Source organism: Panthera uncia, chromosome F1 (assembly GCF_023721935.1).
Source record: "Panthera uncia isolate 11264 chromosome F1, Puncia_PCG_1.0, whole genome shotgun sequence".
NCBI lineage: Eukaryota > Metazoa > Chordata > Mammalia > Carnivora > Felidae > Panthera > Panthera uncia.
The window spans coordinates 64,097,460-64,114,649 of NC_064813.1; the positions used below are offsets into that span (position 1 = coordinate 64,097,460).

The following is a 17,190-nucleotide window of genomic DNA, read 5'->3' on the forward strand; positions in this document are numbered from 1 at the left end:
CAGTGTGTGCCCGACACCTCACATGGTCACCTGACACCTGAGCTCTTCTCCATCCCAGGACAGGAGGAGCCACACAGAGGCTCCTCTGAGGGGGCGAGACTCTGGGGACAGTGCAAAACAGGTTCCTCTTCTCTGGTTACAGAAGATTTAGAATATTTCTTAGATCTGAGGAAAGAAGATCATTGAAGTCATCCATGTTAACACGTGGTTTCTCTTTTCTCTCTTCTGATCGCTGCTCCCGACCTCCACGCCCAGGGCTTATTTTCTGGATGGGTCAGTAATTTGTGTTACCGTGTTTGTTTTGTCACAAATGTGTCTGTTATATTCTGGAACCAAACGGAGGACTCGGCATGGGGCATCTTTGCCATTGTCACCATCAGATTGAGATGGCACCTAAGTGGAAGCATGGGGTGGAAAGAGAAGTACAGGGTATATCATCCTTCCCTGTACCCCCCGAGGGGGAGACTTGCCCTTGTTAGGTTAAGGGTATGTCCCAGAGTAAGAATCAGGGGGACTATGGCAGCCTTCTCACAGGCACAGAAGAATGAGGACAGACCTTCTTTCCCTTCTCATCTTCCCAGCAACTTGCTAGCTGACAGAAGGGTTTGGTTTCATGGAAATCTGGTGTGAAAATTCATTCTGAAGAGGCCATTATAATAAGATACAGAAGTGGAGAAACGTAGGCTGTCAGAATCAGTCCGTCTGGGTGAAATCTTGACCTCTGATTTTATGAGTAACATTTTCGTCTGCTTCTTAACTAGGTCTTTGCTCAAAGAGACGGGAACCCTGGAATCCCAGTTGGAAGCAAATAAAGTAAGTAATGCTTGAGCATCAGCTGAGGATGTTGCCAGAATTACAAGGAGTGCCAGGAAAACCGGGAGAGCTTTTACGTGAACCCAAAGGCAACCCTAGTAGTACTTTTAGGTAAATTTCCGGGCCTGAAGGTCAAGAGCTTAAGGTTCTAGTCCCAACCCTGCCCGCCATTTGCATTCTAACCATTGACTGACACTTCATGGACAAGGACATCGGTTCACTTCAATGTCTGAACCTGAGTTTTTATATCTGTACAATGGAGCTCATAATGCCTACATCATTATGATTAAGATGATGATTAAGAATGAGAGCCGGGGTGCCCGGATGGCTCAGTCAGTTAAGCGTGTGACTTCAGCTCAGGTCATGATCTCAAGGTTCAGGGTTCGTGGGTCTGAGCCCTGTGTGGGGCTGTCTGCTCTCGGCATGGAGCCCGTCTCGGATCCTCTGTCCCCATCAGATCTTTCAGATCTTCTCTGCTCCTCCCCGGTGCCTGTGCACATGCATGTTCTTTGTCTTTCTTTTTCCTCTCTCTCTCTTTATTTTTGAGAGAGATATAAACTTAAAATAAACTTAAAAAAAAATGAGAACAAATACAGAAGCTCCGGGCCTACGATCTGGAGCATCCCCCAATTTCTGTTGTCATTTGACATGGGAAAATAATACGATTGAATGTAGAGGATCTCTCGAGGCGTCCTGGAGGTGCTACTCCTCTCTCCTGCAGCACGTAACTGCTAACTCTTAGACTTCTATATGGCAGATGTCCAGAATGACAGACGTCCCATCACTTAACCTTCCCACCATCGCATAAATGAGGAACACAGAAGTGGACCTCTTGAGCAGTTCATTTTTCACAGAGGACAGGAAGATGCCTGAAAATAATTCAGGAGCAGGCAGGGGAAACCCAAACCCATCAGCTTCTTAATCTTCTCCACCATCGCCTGGTTCGGAGCTACCCTGTGTGACCGCTCTTTCCTTTTGTCGGTCTTCTCTAGCGGAAACAGAAGGAGATTCAGGCCATGAAGCGCCAGCTGACCAAGACTGAGGATCTGGGAGACAACTTAGAAGAGGCTCTGGTCCTGGACATCAAGTACAGCACCATCGGGCTGGCCCAGCAGTGGGACCAGCTCCACCAGCTGGGAACACGGATGCAGCACAACCTGGAACAACAGATCCAAGCCAAGTACTGTGGACCCGTGACCAGGGCTGGGCAGGGCGTGGGCGGTACTGGGTGTCAGGAACTTAGTGAGCCCCAAGGGCTAGAGTTTGGGGTACTGTTTATAAAAGAGCTGCTTCGGAGGTAGTACGCACACCATCTCCAGACTAATCAATATTCTCTTTCTCTCCCTCTCTCTGCACTGCCCCACAGAATGACGATTTCTTTTTATATGGGAATCTATTTTGAGACAGGAGACAGCGCCCCATCCCCCTGAAGCTATTCATCATTCAGTTCTCAGAGTCCCTTGATCTTATGCGATCTCTTCAGGAAGCAGTCCCTTTTGTAAAAGCCTGTCTCAGATGTCTAGAATGCAAGAAATAGTCAAGGTGGAGAGCCAGAAGAGCAAAATTCGCTTGTTTTTCCAAATAAATTAATTACGTCAAAGCAGCTTTAGGTGTCGATAACAATGACAGCATTATTATCTAGACAAGGGATTGGCAAACTTTCCCTGTAAACAGACCAATCGTAAATGCGTCAGCCTTGGAGAGCCATGTCGTTTCTGTTTGCAACTACTCACTCTGCTGTTGTAGAGACAAAGGGCTATTAATAACCCACAAATTCATGAGCGTGTACGTGTTTCAATAAGATTCTATTTATGGACACTGAAACTTGAATTTCGTGCAACTTTAATGTTGAATGAAACACTTCTCCTTTTAATTATTTCCAACCACGTAAAGAGGTAAAAACCCTCCATAGCCCATTAAACTGTGCAAAAGCAAGTGGCAGGCTAGATTTGGCCCACGGGTCATAGTTTGCCAAGCCCTGAACTAGATGATCTGAATAGCATATTATCCACCGACATCCCTCTCTCTTCCACGTGGCAAGCCTTCTGATGTTTTTCTGTTTCATTTCATGGGCCAATTCATGCTTTTCCTTTCAGAGACACCATAGGTGTGAGTGAGGAGACATTGAAGGAGTTCAGCACAACCTATAAGTGAGTAGATCTTCATAGTTGACCCGTTCTTTGCTTTCCAACACATTCAGAATGAATCTCCAAATAACTAAATTTGTCCCCTCAGTGTGGCTTGGTAAGATCTTAAATGAAGATCTAGACGTGTTAATGAGCCTCAAGTCACGGCTTTGAATGTGTCTATGAGAATTCCTGGACTTGAGAAAATGCATTTCTCTCATGCTCCCCATTTGACTGTCTTTACTCCATCCACCGGGTTAAAAATAGTGCAGAAACACAGGCAAGCTCTCTACTCAGCCCTCTGACGACCTGTGGCATGTTAAAGCCTCAGCCAGTCCCACAAGAACTGTTCATTTCTGTTCTTATCTGGTTCTCCATGGAACTTGATAAAATGGTTTTGTTCTTCAGACATTTTGATGAGAATCTGACGGGGCGCTTGAGTCACAAAGATTTCCGGTCCTGCCTCAGAGGACTCAACTACTACCTGCCCATGGTGGAGGACGATGAACCTGAGCCCAAGTTTGAGAAGTTCCTGGATGTCGTCGATCCAGGGAGGTAGGAAGGAGACTGAGGGAATGGGGCTTGGAGACCAGCGCAGAGAGTGAAATGATCCATAAAACATGATTCTGTTAACTCATCTCGGGAATAGGAAGACACAGACTGTATAGACATGAGTTGGGCAGCCTTTTCTGCCTCGGTAGGATCGGCTCCGAAGTGCATGGCACTGATTCCAGCTCAGGCACAGCCCCTGCAATTTGCTCGATTCCTGCTTCTCACTTTTGATCTATGAATTTCAACTGGTTCTTGAGAGAAGCATCTTTCCCTGTAAGGTCCTAAGATACCCAACTGGCGGGGGTGGGGTTGTGTGCATGGGGGGTGGGGGTGGGGTGGAGACAGTCATGAAGGTGCTAGCTCTTTCCAATGCCAAGGATGCCACAAGACCAAAAATTGAGGCCTTCGATTCAATTTGTAAAGCTTGAAGTGCCTGGGGACTGGGGCTGGTGGAGACTTGCAGACTGTGAGGGGCATCCGGCCAGAGGGCTCCCCCGGGAGCAGAGGCTGGGGCCACGGACGCTGCACTGGCTTAGCTGCAAGGGTGTGGGAAGCAGGGCCAAAACAGAGATCGCAGCCCATGTTCTCAGAGAGCTGAGCCCATTTATCCCCCAGGAAGGGCTACATCACTCTGGAGGACTACACCTCATTCCTGATCGACAAGGAGTCAGAGAACATCAAGTCCAGCGATGAAATAGAGAATGGCTTCCAGGCTCTGGCAGAGGGCAAGGCCTATATTACCAAAGACGACATGAAGCAGGTCAGATTCCAGTTGTGTCCATGGTCTCCGTGCTCCCATCGTATTCCAGAGCTTGCTTACTTGGGGCCGGGGCAGCCTCCCATTCGCAGCTACCCTCCTCCCCCACCCACCTTTTGTCCTCTTGGCTCAGACACTGTATTGCACAACTTGTCATTTGCTTTACTCACCTTTCATTTTGTCCTGTCCCGGCCTAAAAATGTAGAGTCATCCTCTAATGACTGTAGCAGTCCATTCCAAACCTGAAACTCAATTTGGAAAACTGTTTCCTATCCCAAAGTTTATGGAATGGGGTAAAGTGTGTGTGGTCAAAGTGAGAGGGGAGCCTCTGGGTCGGGGCTGGTTGAAAAGATGGGCTGGTCTTACTCCTGGGACATTACAGATTTCGGAGAAGGTGTGCGGTGGGAACAGGGCCGGCTGCTGCTTCTAAGTCTCTGCGGTCCCTAAGGTCCAAGGCCTATCGCCAGCCCCAAGGAGTCAGCTGTTTTTCATCCCTGGGACTGTATCTCTGTTTTGTTTCAGGCCCTAACCCCAGAACAAGTGCAGTTCTGTGCATCGCATATGCAAGAATACGTCGACCCGCGAGGCCAAAGACACCTTGCTGGTTATGACTACGTGGGCTTCACCAGTTCCTACTTTGGCAACTGATAAACAGCTTTCCCGGGGTCGTAGAAAATCTTGGTGTGGTGGGAAGTACTGGGGGGGGGAAGGAGACAGGCAAGTATGGGGGGAGGGAGATAGTCGTGTGTGTGTGTGTGTGTGTTACACTTATTAGAGGACCTGGAAAAATCTCAAGCTGGAGGATATAAGGCATTAACAGAGTTGGAGGAGAGGAAGCATCACGGGCTTATTTCTTATGCAACCGGTGACTACTCAGGGGTCAAGTTCTTTATTTTTTCTTGTTGGAGTCTACACATTCTTTGTTACTTTGTTTTGTTCTGATTACGGAATAAAATATTTCCTTTTGTAAAAAAAAAAAAACCTCATATTTAAGTATTTCTTTTTAATAGGGCAATATGAAGTAACATGTTACACACGTGAGCTTCTGTATTTCTGAGAATCACACAGCCATCTAAACATGGGCAGGTAATTACACTGCGAACAAGGGCCAGGGTGGAACGGATAAAGTCCAAGACGAGTTACAAAGAGCTTCTCTTGAGTTTTGGAACATGTCTAAATTCTTACCTTTGAGGGGTGCCCGGGTGGCTCCGTCCATTAAGCGTCCGACTCTTGGTTTCGGCTCAGGTCACGATCTCGTGGTTTCGTGAGTTCGAGCCTGGAGTCGGGCTGTGCAGTGACAGCACGGAGCCTGCTTGGGATTCTCTCTGCCCCTCCCCCGCTCACTCTGTCTCTGTCTTTCTCAAAATAAATAAATAAATAAAACTCCTACATTTGGAAATGAAGATATTCGACATCCTGGAGAACCCCAATACTTGTGTCTATAGAAGAAGAAAAATACCAGCACCTGTTTTCCTCTTGATCTGTCCCTTTTCCATACTTCTCCATGAGAGAGGATGTCATTAGTCTCAGAATGGTGAGATTCTGGCCAAACAGGGCTTCCTTTTGTACTCTGTTTGCCCTTACATTTTAATGTGATGACGAGATTATTGGTTTTGATTTCCTTCTGCCTCCCATTAGAGAATTCTAATTCTCTAAGAAGAGAATTAGTAAGAAGTAGTAGAACTGTTTCCAAAATGAAGAATTAAGGAAGAAAAACAAGAAGAGGGGGGTACTGTCTCCAAAAGGTGTTCGGGCCAAAGCTGACGTTCTGTCCACACTTGTAAAAGCCGACGGTGTCGTTCGCTGGAGAGAATTCTTAAGTCAGTCGGCCTTGTACCTTGTGCTAGCATCCTGCACGGTGTCCGCGGCCAGCCCCCGGATATTGCTACCTGATTATCGCCTTGTCCCAACTCATCCTTCACACAAAAGTCAGTCCTTCCTCAGCCAGGGACAAATTCTGTCCCTGGAGACACTTAAGCGAATCTTTGGTTAAGACCAAAAAGCTATCTTTGCTGCTAATAATGTATAAAGCTTTTTACTAAGTTTTGCTTAAACATTTGGAGACTACTGAACATGAAAATCAAAAAGGATTTGAAGAAAAAAACCACTTGATTATGAGTTACCAAGAATGGTTGCCGTTGACAAGAAGCTAGCCCAATGGACCATCACAAATAGTATCATTAATATCACACTTACCAAGAAGTAGGGAGACTCTAACAAACACGTGCTTGTAACGAACAAAGACAAAGGTAAGTATGGTTCCATTCTCGGCCTGAGCCTCCCCCTCCCCCAAGTATCTGCAAGGCCTAAATCAGATTATTAGGCACGATGGGTCAAGAAATGCTCTTTAAGGCAAAGGACTATTAGCATTTCATGAAAGATATTGGGTCATAGTGAGGCCAGAGGAGATAATATTTATCTGATGAATCAACAAAAGACCACAAGAAGATGATGATGTCAGAGTCACGTACAGCTCCCTCTGAAGTCAGATTCTGACCACCTAGGCACACAAGTAAAAATGGAAATGCAGGGAGCAGCATACATAATTTTGTTGGGTCTGTAAGTATTCAACTTTTAACAATTAGAACTCACATCAAATGTCTCTCGTGATTTGGGTTTAAGTTTCACCTAACTGATACTCTACTTTTTTTTTCAATTTTTTTAACATTTTATTTATTTTGGGGAGGGAGAGAGAGAGACAGAGCTGTCAGCACAGAGCCTGATGCGGGCCTCGACCTCACAAACTGCAAGATCATGACCTGAGCCGAAGTCGGATGCTTAACCAACCGAGCCACCCAGGCACCCCAATAGTCATCTTTTCTTAGCTTTCTGTTCACTTACTTTAAACTGGAGCCCTTGACTTAGTCCTATTAATTCTTTTCTTTACAACATATAGAATGAAGCCTGTTTCCGAGCCCCAGCCCTACAGCTACATCCGTGGGTGTTTTCGTGATCCCTACTGCTCAGTTGTGTCTCTATAACTCTTCCACTCCTAAAAGAATGCTCCCCTTTACTTTTAATGCACCTCTCTGACACCAGGCATTTGCCTGGAAGCTGTCAGATTTCTGTTTCCTGTATCCAGGCCGGTTTCCCAATCTGCAATCCTCTCAAGGCCCAGGGTCCGGATTCCTGCTTTCTCCAGTCAGATGCTGTGCCAGGCAACAGCCCTGTACTCCTGCTTGTCCAGTTAAATCATGGAATGCAAGATACAGGGCACTGCTGGTCCCAGCTTCCACCAACATGAACAGGCGGCCTCAAGTGATGCTGTCTGGAAGCTCCAAACAATAACAGATGGCTGTAAGGAGCGCTCTGTGCGTGGCAGGCTCTGTTCTGAAAACTTTATAACAATCTTCTCCAAAAGAGCCCTAGAAATCAGATGCCACTAGGGGTGCTGGGTGGCTCCATGGGTGAAGCAGTCGATTTCGGTCCATGTCATGGTCTCATGGTTTGTGAGTTTGAGCCCCGTGTAGGGCTCTGTGCTGACAGCTCGGAGCCTGGAGCCTGTTTCAGATTCTGTGTCTCCTTCTCTCTCTGCCCCTCCCCTGTGCTCTCTCTCTCTCTGTCAAAAATAAATAAACATTTAAGAAAAAGAAAGCAGATCCTACTATCATCCCATTCTATGGCTGGGAAACGGAGACACAGAAAGGCGAAGAAGCTTGCCCGAGGTCACGTGTGCAAAATGTGGCAGATCAGGGCTTTAACCTCAGGAAGTCAGATTCCAGACCCTCGTGGCTTAATGGGCTCCTTAAGGACCATGAGTTGGGCACATGTGGTCGTGTTCACATCGGAGGGGCCTCTGTTTTGCTGTGTGTGTGTGTGTGTGTGTGTGTGGGCGTGGATGTGCCTGGAAGGATGATTTATTCTTTGTAAGAAGCACATGGTCACTTATTTAACCAAAGGAGGGAATTTGAATCACCTAGAGTGATTTCATAAACTCTTTCTGGCTGGCCCCACCCCAGGTCAGTTGTAGGCTCTGTCTGTAGGGATGGCTCCCAGGAACACCTATTCTGAACAATCGTTCCACCCCCATGTGATTTTTACGTCCTTCCAAACTTAAGACTACTACATTTGGAAGTCAGTAGGACCTTTGAGTATTACTTACTAATTCTTGGAACGTCTTTACCCACCACTGCTTGCTGTGCATTTAGGGAATGCTGTGCTAGATGGACTGAATCGATTTGGGAAATGAATTTGCTCAGGCAGCCTCAGTGCAATGGGGAGATTACTCCCAGCCCAGAGTGAAAAGGATGCGAGAGTACCCAACTTCTCTCCAATGACCCAAGCCCTTTCTGCCATCTGACTAACTCTCCTACCTCTCCCCAACCTGTTCTCTTCTCTGGGATCTGGCTCCCTTCTTCCCAAATTTAATTTCCACAAAGTTCTAACTGGCATCTGTGTTTCTTCCCTGAGAACATAGAAAAGTATGAATTCTCATTTGAAAAAAAATCCCCCCAATATGAGTTTCTCTCAACTCTTGCCCCCCACTGCTCATTCATTGCTGAATTATGTGAATTCGGCATTTTCAAAACCTCTTATGTTTCATAATTTTCTTCAGCTTCCAGCCCCACTATCCATGTTCTGGTCTCCATGCCTTTCTTTATGATGATAATGATGGATTTCTTACTGATCTCTTTGCCTCTTTTTTCTCTCTGCTGAGATCTGTCAGCCTCTCTGCTGCTGGATTAATCTTCCTGAATCAGTTTCCAGACGCCACTCAGCTCTCTGCTCAGAGGTTTTACGGTGTCCTCTCTCCCACTGCCGAAGGCATCAAGCCTGAAGCAAGGTATTGAAGCTGCTCTCCGCGAAAAAATGCCTTCACCCAAACCAACTTCTCAGCCCCACTGGTGACGCAATTTCAGCGTCTCGGGACAATTCGCCAAACTCTGACACAGGCCTAGATTGCCTTGCCATTGAGACTTTAGTTACCCTATTTTCCCTTTTAGCAGATTCTTCCTTCCCACTGACTGCATTAAAACTTACCTACCTGTGAAGAACAAGTTCAAGTATCACCTTAGACACAAAACCTCTGAAATCCACTGATGTTAACCTTGAAGTCTCTGATTCTCCACAGAAATTAACCTCTCCCCAAACTAAAAGCTGATATTACTTTGTTTAGCTCGTTATCAATAATAGCAACTGACATTTATGGGAAGATGACTATGATCCAAGTACTGTGCTAAATTCTTTACATGCATGGTTCCGTTTAGTAAGCCATGCAAAACCACCAAGTTACAACCATTTTACAGATGAGGACGTTGAGGCTGAGAAAGGTAATGTAACTTACCCAGCATCACACAGTTAGTTACAGGGCCTGCATTCAAACTCCTACCTGACAACCGTGTGAATTCATGATACCTTTACTTACCCCTAAGAATGTCTGTGCACGAGATATTACAGGTGGAAAGTGTAATACACAGGACAGTGTATCCACCACAGTTTCTACAGGACAGTGTCCGTGCCAGGGAGTGAGCCAAGCAAGGAGGTCCTTAACACCAGAGATCATGAGGCCAACACAGGGCACAAAGAAACAATGAGCCAGAGATAGATGGGACAATAATATTAAAAAAGATGAAAGGCACCCTCTGGGGGAGAGAAAAAAAAAACCTACCTTTTCATTTAACAGAGCATTCAAACGAATCTGTCAAATAGATTCTCAATGAATTTCGATCTTGGAAGAGCATTATAGGTAGGATAGTCTAATTATGCAGTGATTTTACGAATATCTACTGTATCCCTGATAGGGCCCCAGCCAGCCCTGCTTTGAACTTGAAGTGCCAAGCTGCTCTCTGTTCAGCCGAGCTGAAAAATTCTTAACGAATGGGGTTTCCGTGGTGGCATCTCTTAGGCCGAAAGTGGAAATTCAGATTCTGAGCTCAGTGGGAGTTAAGCACCATGGACAGAGCAGGAAGCCCTGCTCCGCTCCCCCAGCAGCCCTCCACCCCCCCCCACCCCGGGACTGTAGGCTGCAGGACTGGGCTCTCCCAGAGGGTTGGGGATGGGACAGCTTTGACCTGAGACGCAGAGTATGTGGCCGGTCGGCCTGGGTTCCTGTTCTCAGTCCAGCCTGTGCAAAGGAGGCTGAGCCACGGGAGAGCCTTCATCCTGCGCCCAACAACCTCCCTCGGAAGGCACTTCTCAGGGCTGTTTGCACAGCCCGATTCCTTAGACTATAAACAATAGGGTTGAGGAGAGGGGTCACCACAGTATAGGTGACCGCAATCAGCTGATCCCGCTCAAGAGAGTAACTGGCTTTGGGCCTCAAGTACATGAAGGAGGCACAGCCATAGTGGATGGTGACCACTGTGAGATGTGAGGCACAGGTGGAGAAGGCCTTCTTCCGCCCCTCAGTGGAGGGGATCCTCAGGATAGCTGCCAGAATGTAGGCGTAGGAGATGGTGATGAAGGAGAAAGAGACCAGGAGGACCAGCAGGCTAAGGATGAGGATGCCCAGCTCACTCGGGCCTGTGTCCCCACAGGCCAGGCTCAGCACTGGCGGCGTGTCACAGAAAAAGTGCTGGATCTCGTGGGAGCCGCAGAATGGGAGGTGGAAAATGACCAGTGTCATTCCCAGCCCAAAGAGGTACCCACTCAGGAAGGAGGTGCCAACCAGCCGGGCGCAGAAAGGAGGATCCATGCGGCTGGCATAGTGCAATGGGGCACAGATGGCCACATACCTGTCAAAGCCCATGGCGGCCAGGAGGAAGCAGTTGGTACAGGCCCACGAGGCAGAGAAGAACATCTGGGCAGCACAGCCCTCATAGGAGATGGCCTGGCGCCCCATGACCAGGCTGGAGAGCATCTTAGGGATGATGCCCAAGGTGTAGCAGGTCTCAGAGAAAGACAGGAAGGAAAGGAGGAGGTACATGGGGGTGTGCAGATGGCTGTCCAGCCTGATGACCACAATAATGAAGACATTGCTGGTCAGGGTGACCAGATACAGAGAGAAGAAGAGTGCAAAGAGCAGGAGCTGAAGCTCCCCGAAGCCGGAGAAGCCCAGGAAGACAAAGCCCCTCCAGGTGGTTGCATTGGTCTGCCCCATCCTCGGTGGTACCCTCATAGATGTGTGGATCCCTTCCCCCTTGTCTGTAGATGCCCCGCTTCTTTACAAGGCAGGATGAGGTGGGTTCTCATTCCTTTGTGTCTGTTGGAACTCAAAAAGATGGCCGTAATTTAGACAGCCATCAAACCTCAGAAACGTATTTATCCCATTAGAGGCACAGATATGTGGATCCATTTCACATGCATGTATATACATGCACAGGCATGCACAAAGGCACACAATGTGCACACATGTGCACACACAAAGACACACACGTGTACATGCACACCAGGTGCAAAGCCCTCACACATAATCATGCATATCTCCTCAGTACACCGCACGTTCGCCATTAATGACCATATCCACAAATCACAAATACGTCAGGCATGCTATAAATGCACACCTATTGAGATAGCACATAAATAAGCAGATGTGTGCACCACACATATATTCATACCGACATCATATATACACCCGCATAAGAATATTCACGTGGACACATACGCGTCGCCTGTTAGAACGCGATGGGGGGTGGCTTAATGGACATTGTTTTATGAGTCAGGCAGCAGAACCGAGACTCGAGGAAAAGTGCATCCTAATCTAACATTCCTTCCCCTAGTGACGACTCTTCTCAGACACCGTGGGACATGCACTCCCATGAACACGGAGCTCAGCAAGAATCCCTTGTCTGTGTCGCTCTCCCAAAGTCTTTTCCATATGAGTCCACGCCTAGCACTGGAGGAAGCATCAGAACTCAGGGAAGGGGCGGGTCCCCAGCACACCGATCAGCTGCCAGGGGCTGCCGCTGGGAGACTGGGCAGGGGGAGCTCTCTACTCACCCTCACCCGAAGAGGCTCATGGGGAGGCAAGCCCTCCTTCTCAGCGACCATGCTCTATGCGCCGCCCCGCCACCCTGCCTGCAGGAGAAGAGACCTGAGATCCATCTCAGAAACTCCTGCTGTGGGCAAAAAGCGATGTTCCCAGGTTATACCAGGACAGCTTCCACACCTGTGGACCCAGGAGGTGAGTCATCTCTGCTTCCACGGAAACAGCTTCTCTCTCTGAGGGTCCCCTGTCCCCATGGGTGTAGTGTCAGGAAGCACCTCTAATGGCGTTTGCCATTAGCTGTGAGTATTCTTTTGGGGAAACCATAAGAGGAACCGTGAACAAAGAGATGCTAGCATCATTATTCAAACAACAACTCGATATGTGCTAAATATTATATTTATTATTTTCACCTGTCAAATCTCTTTTCAAGCTTCAAATGCCCTGGTGAAAGACAGTTGACAGTCGCATTTCATGGAAGAGGAAACCAAGCCCAATAGAGTCTAAGTGACCCATCCAAGATCGCAGAACTCAGATTCAACCTCTTAGAGTCTCCCTGTAAGATGTATACTAAGAACACAGGAATTCACCTTCCCCTGCTGTTGTCTCACGAGCTGGAGATGACTGTTTCTCACCTGTGTCCAGTTTCACAGGTGCACACACACTCATGCTCACATGCTGAGAGCACCGTCATTTCCCAGGTTTACCCCCTTCACCTATCCTCATCTGTCCACTCCACTTTTTCACGCGCATCTTTTTCAAGTTTATCTATCTTTTGAGAGAGAGACAGAGAGCAGAGGATGGGCAAAGAGAGAGGGAGAGAGAGGATCCCAGGTGGGCTCCACACTCTGAGTGCAGAGCCCGACGCGGGGCTCCATCCCACGAAACGTGAGATCACGACCTAGGCTGAAATCAAGAGTCAGGTGCTTAACCAACTGAGCCACCCAGGTGCCACCAGACACATTTTTCAAAAGGAACCTTACTTTATTTCCATCTTTCTCCAATACTGCAATAACTGTACCCAGATTTTTAATCCATCCGTCAGACCATCCTGAAACCTGAAAATATCCAGAAATTCCAGGCTTCGTCATCTTATCTAACTCTTCGCTCAATGCGCGTTGTTCTCGAGTACACCAGCAGTGTGAATCCACCCCTCCAATACACATTTTTGCCCATTGGCTGGCTCAGGAGAAATGGTAATGATGATTGTTAAAATGCATTCAGTGCCAGACATTTTGCTGACTTCATTAGATGAACTGAACACTCAAAATATTTAAAGATTATTCTGATTACCCTCCCTTTTTGGATAAGAAGATTGAAGCATAGAGAACGTAAATAACTTACTGAAGAGAAGGTGACAAGGGCCAACACGACAACAAGTGGCCTCAGGAACGCTTCTCTTCACTACCGTGTCATTTATGGTAACCTGCATCAGTCAGAAGGGTCCAAGGGGCACCTGAGTGGATCAGTTGGTTAAGCATCCAACTCTTGATCTCAGGTCCTGATTTCAGGGTTCTGAAGTTCAAGCCCCGCATCGGGCTCCTCACTGGCAGCACGGAACCTGCTTGGGATTCTCTCTCTCCCTCTCTCTCTCTGCCTCTCCCTGCTCTCTCTCAAAATAAATAAACTTAAAAACAGGAGTTAAGGGTCCAAAAGATGAGCAAGACATGGACATTAGTAGAAAGTACAACTATTGGCTTTCTAGCAATTTCCCTAGCACTTGCTACTGTTTCATCTGTCGACCTAGAGACTGTAGCGTGCATTTTTAATTTAACACATTCTACGTAAACTTAATATTGGATGATTTCTAGCAAAATATGGAAAAGTTGCAATGACGTGACTCCATTTACTTAAATCCACCAACACATTCCTATAATTTTTAAACAGCCATATGCCTTTTTAAAGAAATTAAGATAGTACTTAACACGTGCGTATATAAACTTTTATGTTTAACCTCACATTCAATTTCAGGATTCTTCGTTCTCCCCTTTGTATCCAGGTTACCGTGGGCTTCATTTTCCTTCAGCCTTCTCTTAGTATATCTTACACTGCATGCTGGCTAGCAACTCTCCTCATTTTTGTTTATCTGAGGATTTTTTTCATTTTGCCTTCATTCGTGAAATATAGTTTTCCTGGATAAAAAATTCCTAGTCCATGGAGTACCTTTCTTCGTCTTCCCCTATGTCATTTTCAGTGTCTCTGTCCTCCCTAATTTCTAATGCACACACTGCCCTTAATGACATTGTCATTTTATTCTATGCAAATTCTCCTGTTGTTTCAACATTTTCTCTTTAACTTTGGCTTTCATCTATTTGTGTATGGTATGTTTACATATGCTTTTGTGTTTTTCTTACTTGTGATTTATTGAACATCATGACTTTCTACCTCATTGTGTTCTACCAAATTTGGGCAGTTTTCAGCTATTATTTCTTGAAATATTCTCATCCCCTGTATCTTTTCATTTCCTTCTGATCTTCCCATTACACAAATGTTGGACTACTCGATATCGTCTCAAAAAATCTGACAGAATGGATTCATTTTAACCCTTTTTTTCCTTCTTCAGATCAACTTATTTGTATTGTTTTATTTTTCAGTTCATCAGTCCTTTCTTCTCTCATCTCCAAAATTGAGCCTATTTAATGAAAAATAATGTATTCCATCAGTATGTAAAAAGAATAACGTTTCATGACAAAAGGGGATTTATTCCAAGGATGTAGGACCGATTTACTATTTGAAAAAATGTTGAAACCATTCACTAAATTAGTCAAATTAACGGAAAAAAGATAAGCTACTCATCTCAATATTTGTACAAAGATTATTTGGAAAAATAAATATCTATTATTATATGTAAAAAAAACAACAACTCTGTTCCTACTCCTTCCACATTGTAAAATATTGAATTCTTTTCCCTTGGATAAGCAATCTGACCACTCTACACAACATCGTGCCGGAAGACCAGACCAGTGTAATAATATCAGTAAAAGATAGAAAAGATGTAATAATTTGAAAGGGATGATAAAACCCTTCATTTGCAGATAACGTGACTGAGTACTTAAAAAATCTTATTAAATCCATAGAAGGAGTACAAATACAATAAGTACACTTAGAAAGTTCTCAAATCAATTGCTTTTCTTCATATTAGTCACCAAAAATAAGAAATTCCCTTTTTTTAAAGAGAGAGTGTGTGCAAGGAGGAGAGAGGGGCAAAGAAAGAGATAGGCAATCTTAAGCAAGCTCCAAGCTCACTGCGGACCCACAGCTAATATTATCCTCAACAAGACTGGGATGTCCATTCTCACCATGACTATTTAACATAGTACTGGAAACCTCAGCAATCAGACGACAAAAAGAAAGGGCATATAAATCAGCGAGGAAGATGTCAAATTTTCACTATTTGCCGATTACATAACACTCCTTGTGGAAAACCTGCAAGACTCCACCAAATAATTGCTAGAACTGATACATAAATTGAGCAAAGTCACAGGATATAAAATGAACATACAGAACTCTTTGCCTTTCTGTACACCAATAATGAAGCAACAGAAAGAGAATTCAAGAAATCTAGCCCATTTATGATTAATCAAAAACCGTAAGATACCTAGGAATAAACCTAACCAAAGAGATAAAAAGATCTATATGCTGAAAACTAAAGAAAGCTTATGAAAGAAATTGAAGAAGACACCAAGAGATGGAAAAACATCGATGCTCATGGATTAGAAGAACAAACATTGTGGAAATGTCTATACTACCCAAAGAAATCTAAACATTCAATAAAATCCCCATCACAATAATACCAGCATTCTTCACCAAGCTAAAACAAACAAGTCTAACATTTGTATGGAACCAGAAAAGATCCCAAGCAGCCAAAGCAAACTTGAAAAAGAAAATCAAAGCTCAATTCATCACAATATGGACTTCAAGCTATATTATGAAGCTGTCGTCATCAAGACAGAATGGTACTGGCACAAAAACAGACACATAGATCAATGGAACAGAAGAGAAAACCCAGTGATTGACGCACAAATGTATGGCCAACTAATCTTTAACAAAACAAGAAATGCCAATTTCTACAAAGCTATAGTCAGAGCGAGTAAGCATATTGTCACACAGAGACTTGTATAATTATGTTTTAGCTGCTTAATTCATACTTATTGAAAACGTAAAGCAGTGCAAATGACCATGAGCGTGTGAATGCCTAAACAAGTTCTAGAATATTCCTGCAATGAAATAATACCTGGAAATGAAAAATAAAGAAATGTGAAACAACATGGAAAAATCTCAGAAGCATTAGGTTGAGTAAAAAAAATCCACAAGCAACACCATTCACACCCTCTGTGTCCGTTTCTGAATCCAAAGAACAAGAAAGTTTTATAACAGTTGTTGACATCACCTCCCCGATGGTCCCTGTGGCTATGATTGGAAAACAGCATTAAGGAACTTGCTGAAATGATAGAAAAGTCCCAGGTCTTGAACTCAGGTTTGATTAGTTATGAAAATGCAAATTAAACAACACACTTCTGAATTACCAGTGGGTCAGAGGACATCTCAAAAGAGAAACACAAAAATATATATCTTGCCACAGACGACAATCCCAAACTTACAAGATGCATCAAAAGCATCTGTTACAGGAAAATTTGTATTGATAAATAACGCTCATTGAGAAGAAAGAAAGATCCCGAATACAGAGCCTATCTTGACACCTGACAGAACTAGAAAAAGAACGCACTAAACCCAGACAGCAGAAGGAAGGAAATAACAAAGACGGGCACGGAAATAAAGACTAGAAAGACAGTAGAGAAGATGGATGGAATTAGCAGCAGGGGTGTTTATTTGTTGGTTGGTGAGTCTTGCAGGGGGTCTGATTACTGTCTCCAGGTTGTGGACTCCAGCAGCTCTAAGACTGAGGGACTTAGGCAACAAGACCCAGGGAACTTGTCACTATATTGTGCTTTGGGCCCCAAAGCCCCGAGCTGCTCTTACCCTTTCCAGCATTCAGGTGTGTCTTCTTCGGTAATGGCCAGAGTTTTCAATTGTACTAAGTTGGAAGAACGGGGAAGGTCTTTCTACTCTGGGGTCTG

At 45.2% G+C, this 17,190-nt stretch overlaps 2 protein-coding genes across 3 annotated transcripts in view; one reads left to right on the top strand and one right to left on the bottom strand.

Annotated features, from left to right (window-relative positions):
- SPTA1 (spectrin alpha, erythrocytic 1) overlaps positions 1–5,223 on the top strand; it is a 64,704-nt gene extending 59,481 nt beyond the window's left edge. For both annotated transcript variants that reach the window (XM_049634731.1, XM_049634730.1), the window contains exons 46-52: positions 256–273; positions 762–813; positions 1,806–1,993; positions 2,910–2,963; positions 3,348–3,494; positions 4,107–4,251; positions 4,771–5,223. In XM_049634731.1, the coding sequence (XP_049490688.1) occupies positions 256–273; positions 762–813; positions 1,806–1,993; positions 2,910–2,963; positions 3,348–3,494; positions 4,107–4,251; positions 4,771–4,896 (730 nt within the window). In that variant the 3' untranslated portion in view covers positions 4,897–5,223. The remainder of the gene's footprint in view (positions 1–255; positions 274–761; positions 814–1,805; positions 1,994–2,909; positions 2,964–3,347; positions 3,495–4,106; positions 4,252–4,770) is intronic.
- Positions 5,224–10,345: 5,122 nt separating this feature from the next.
- Positions 10,346–11,305, bottom strand: LOC125925994 (olfactory receptor 10Z1). The gene has a single exon (XM_049635299.1). The coding sequence runs from the start codon at positions 11,303–11,305 to the stop codon at positions 10,346–10,348; it is 960 nt and encodes a 319-aa protein (XP_049491256.1).
- Between the last annotated feature and the right edge of the window lie 5,885 nt (positions 11,306–17,190).

Bases quoted from the DNA above. Each gene is read 5' to 3' on its own strand.
- LOC125925994 (XM_049635299.1), bottom strand. From the start codon at position 11,305: ATGAGGGTACCACCGAGGATGGGGCAGACCAATGCAACCACCTGGAGG.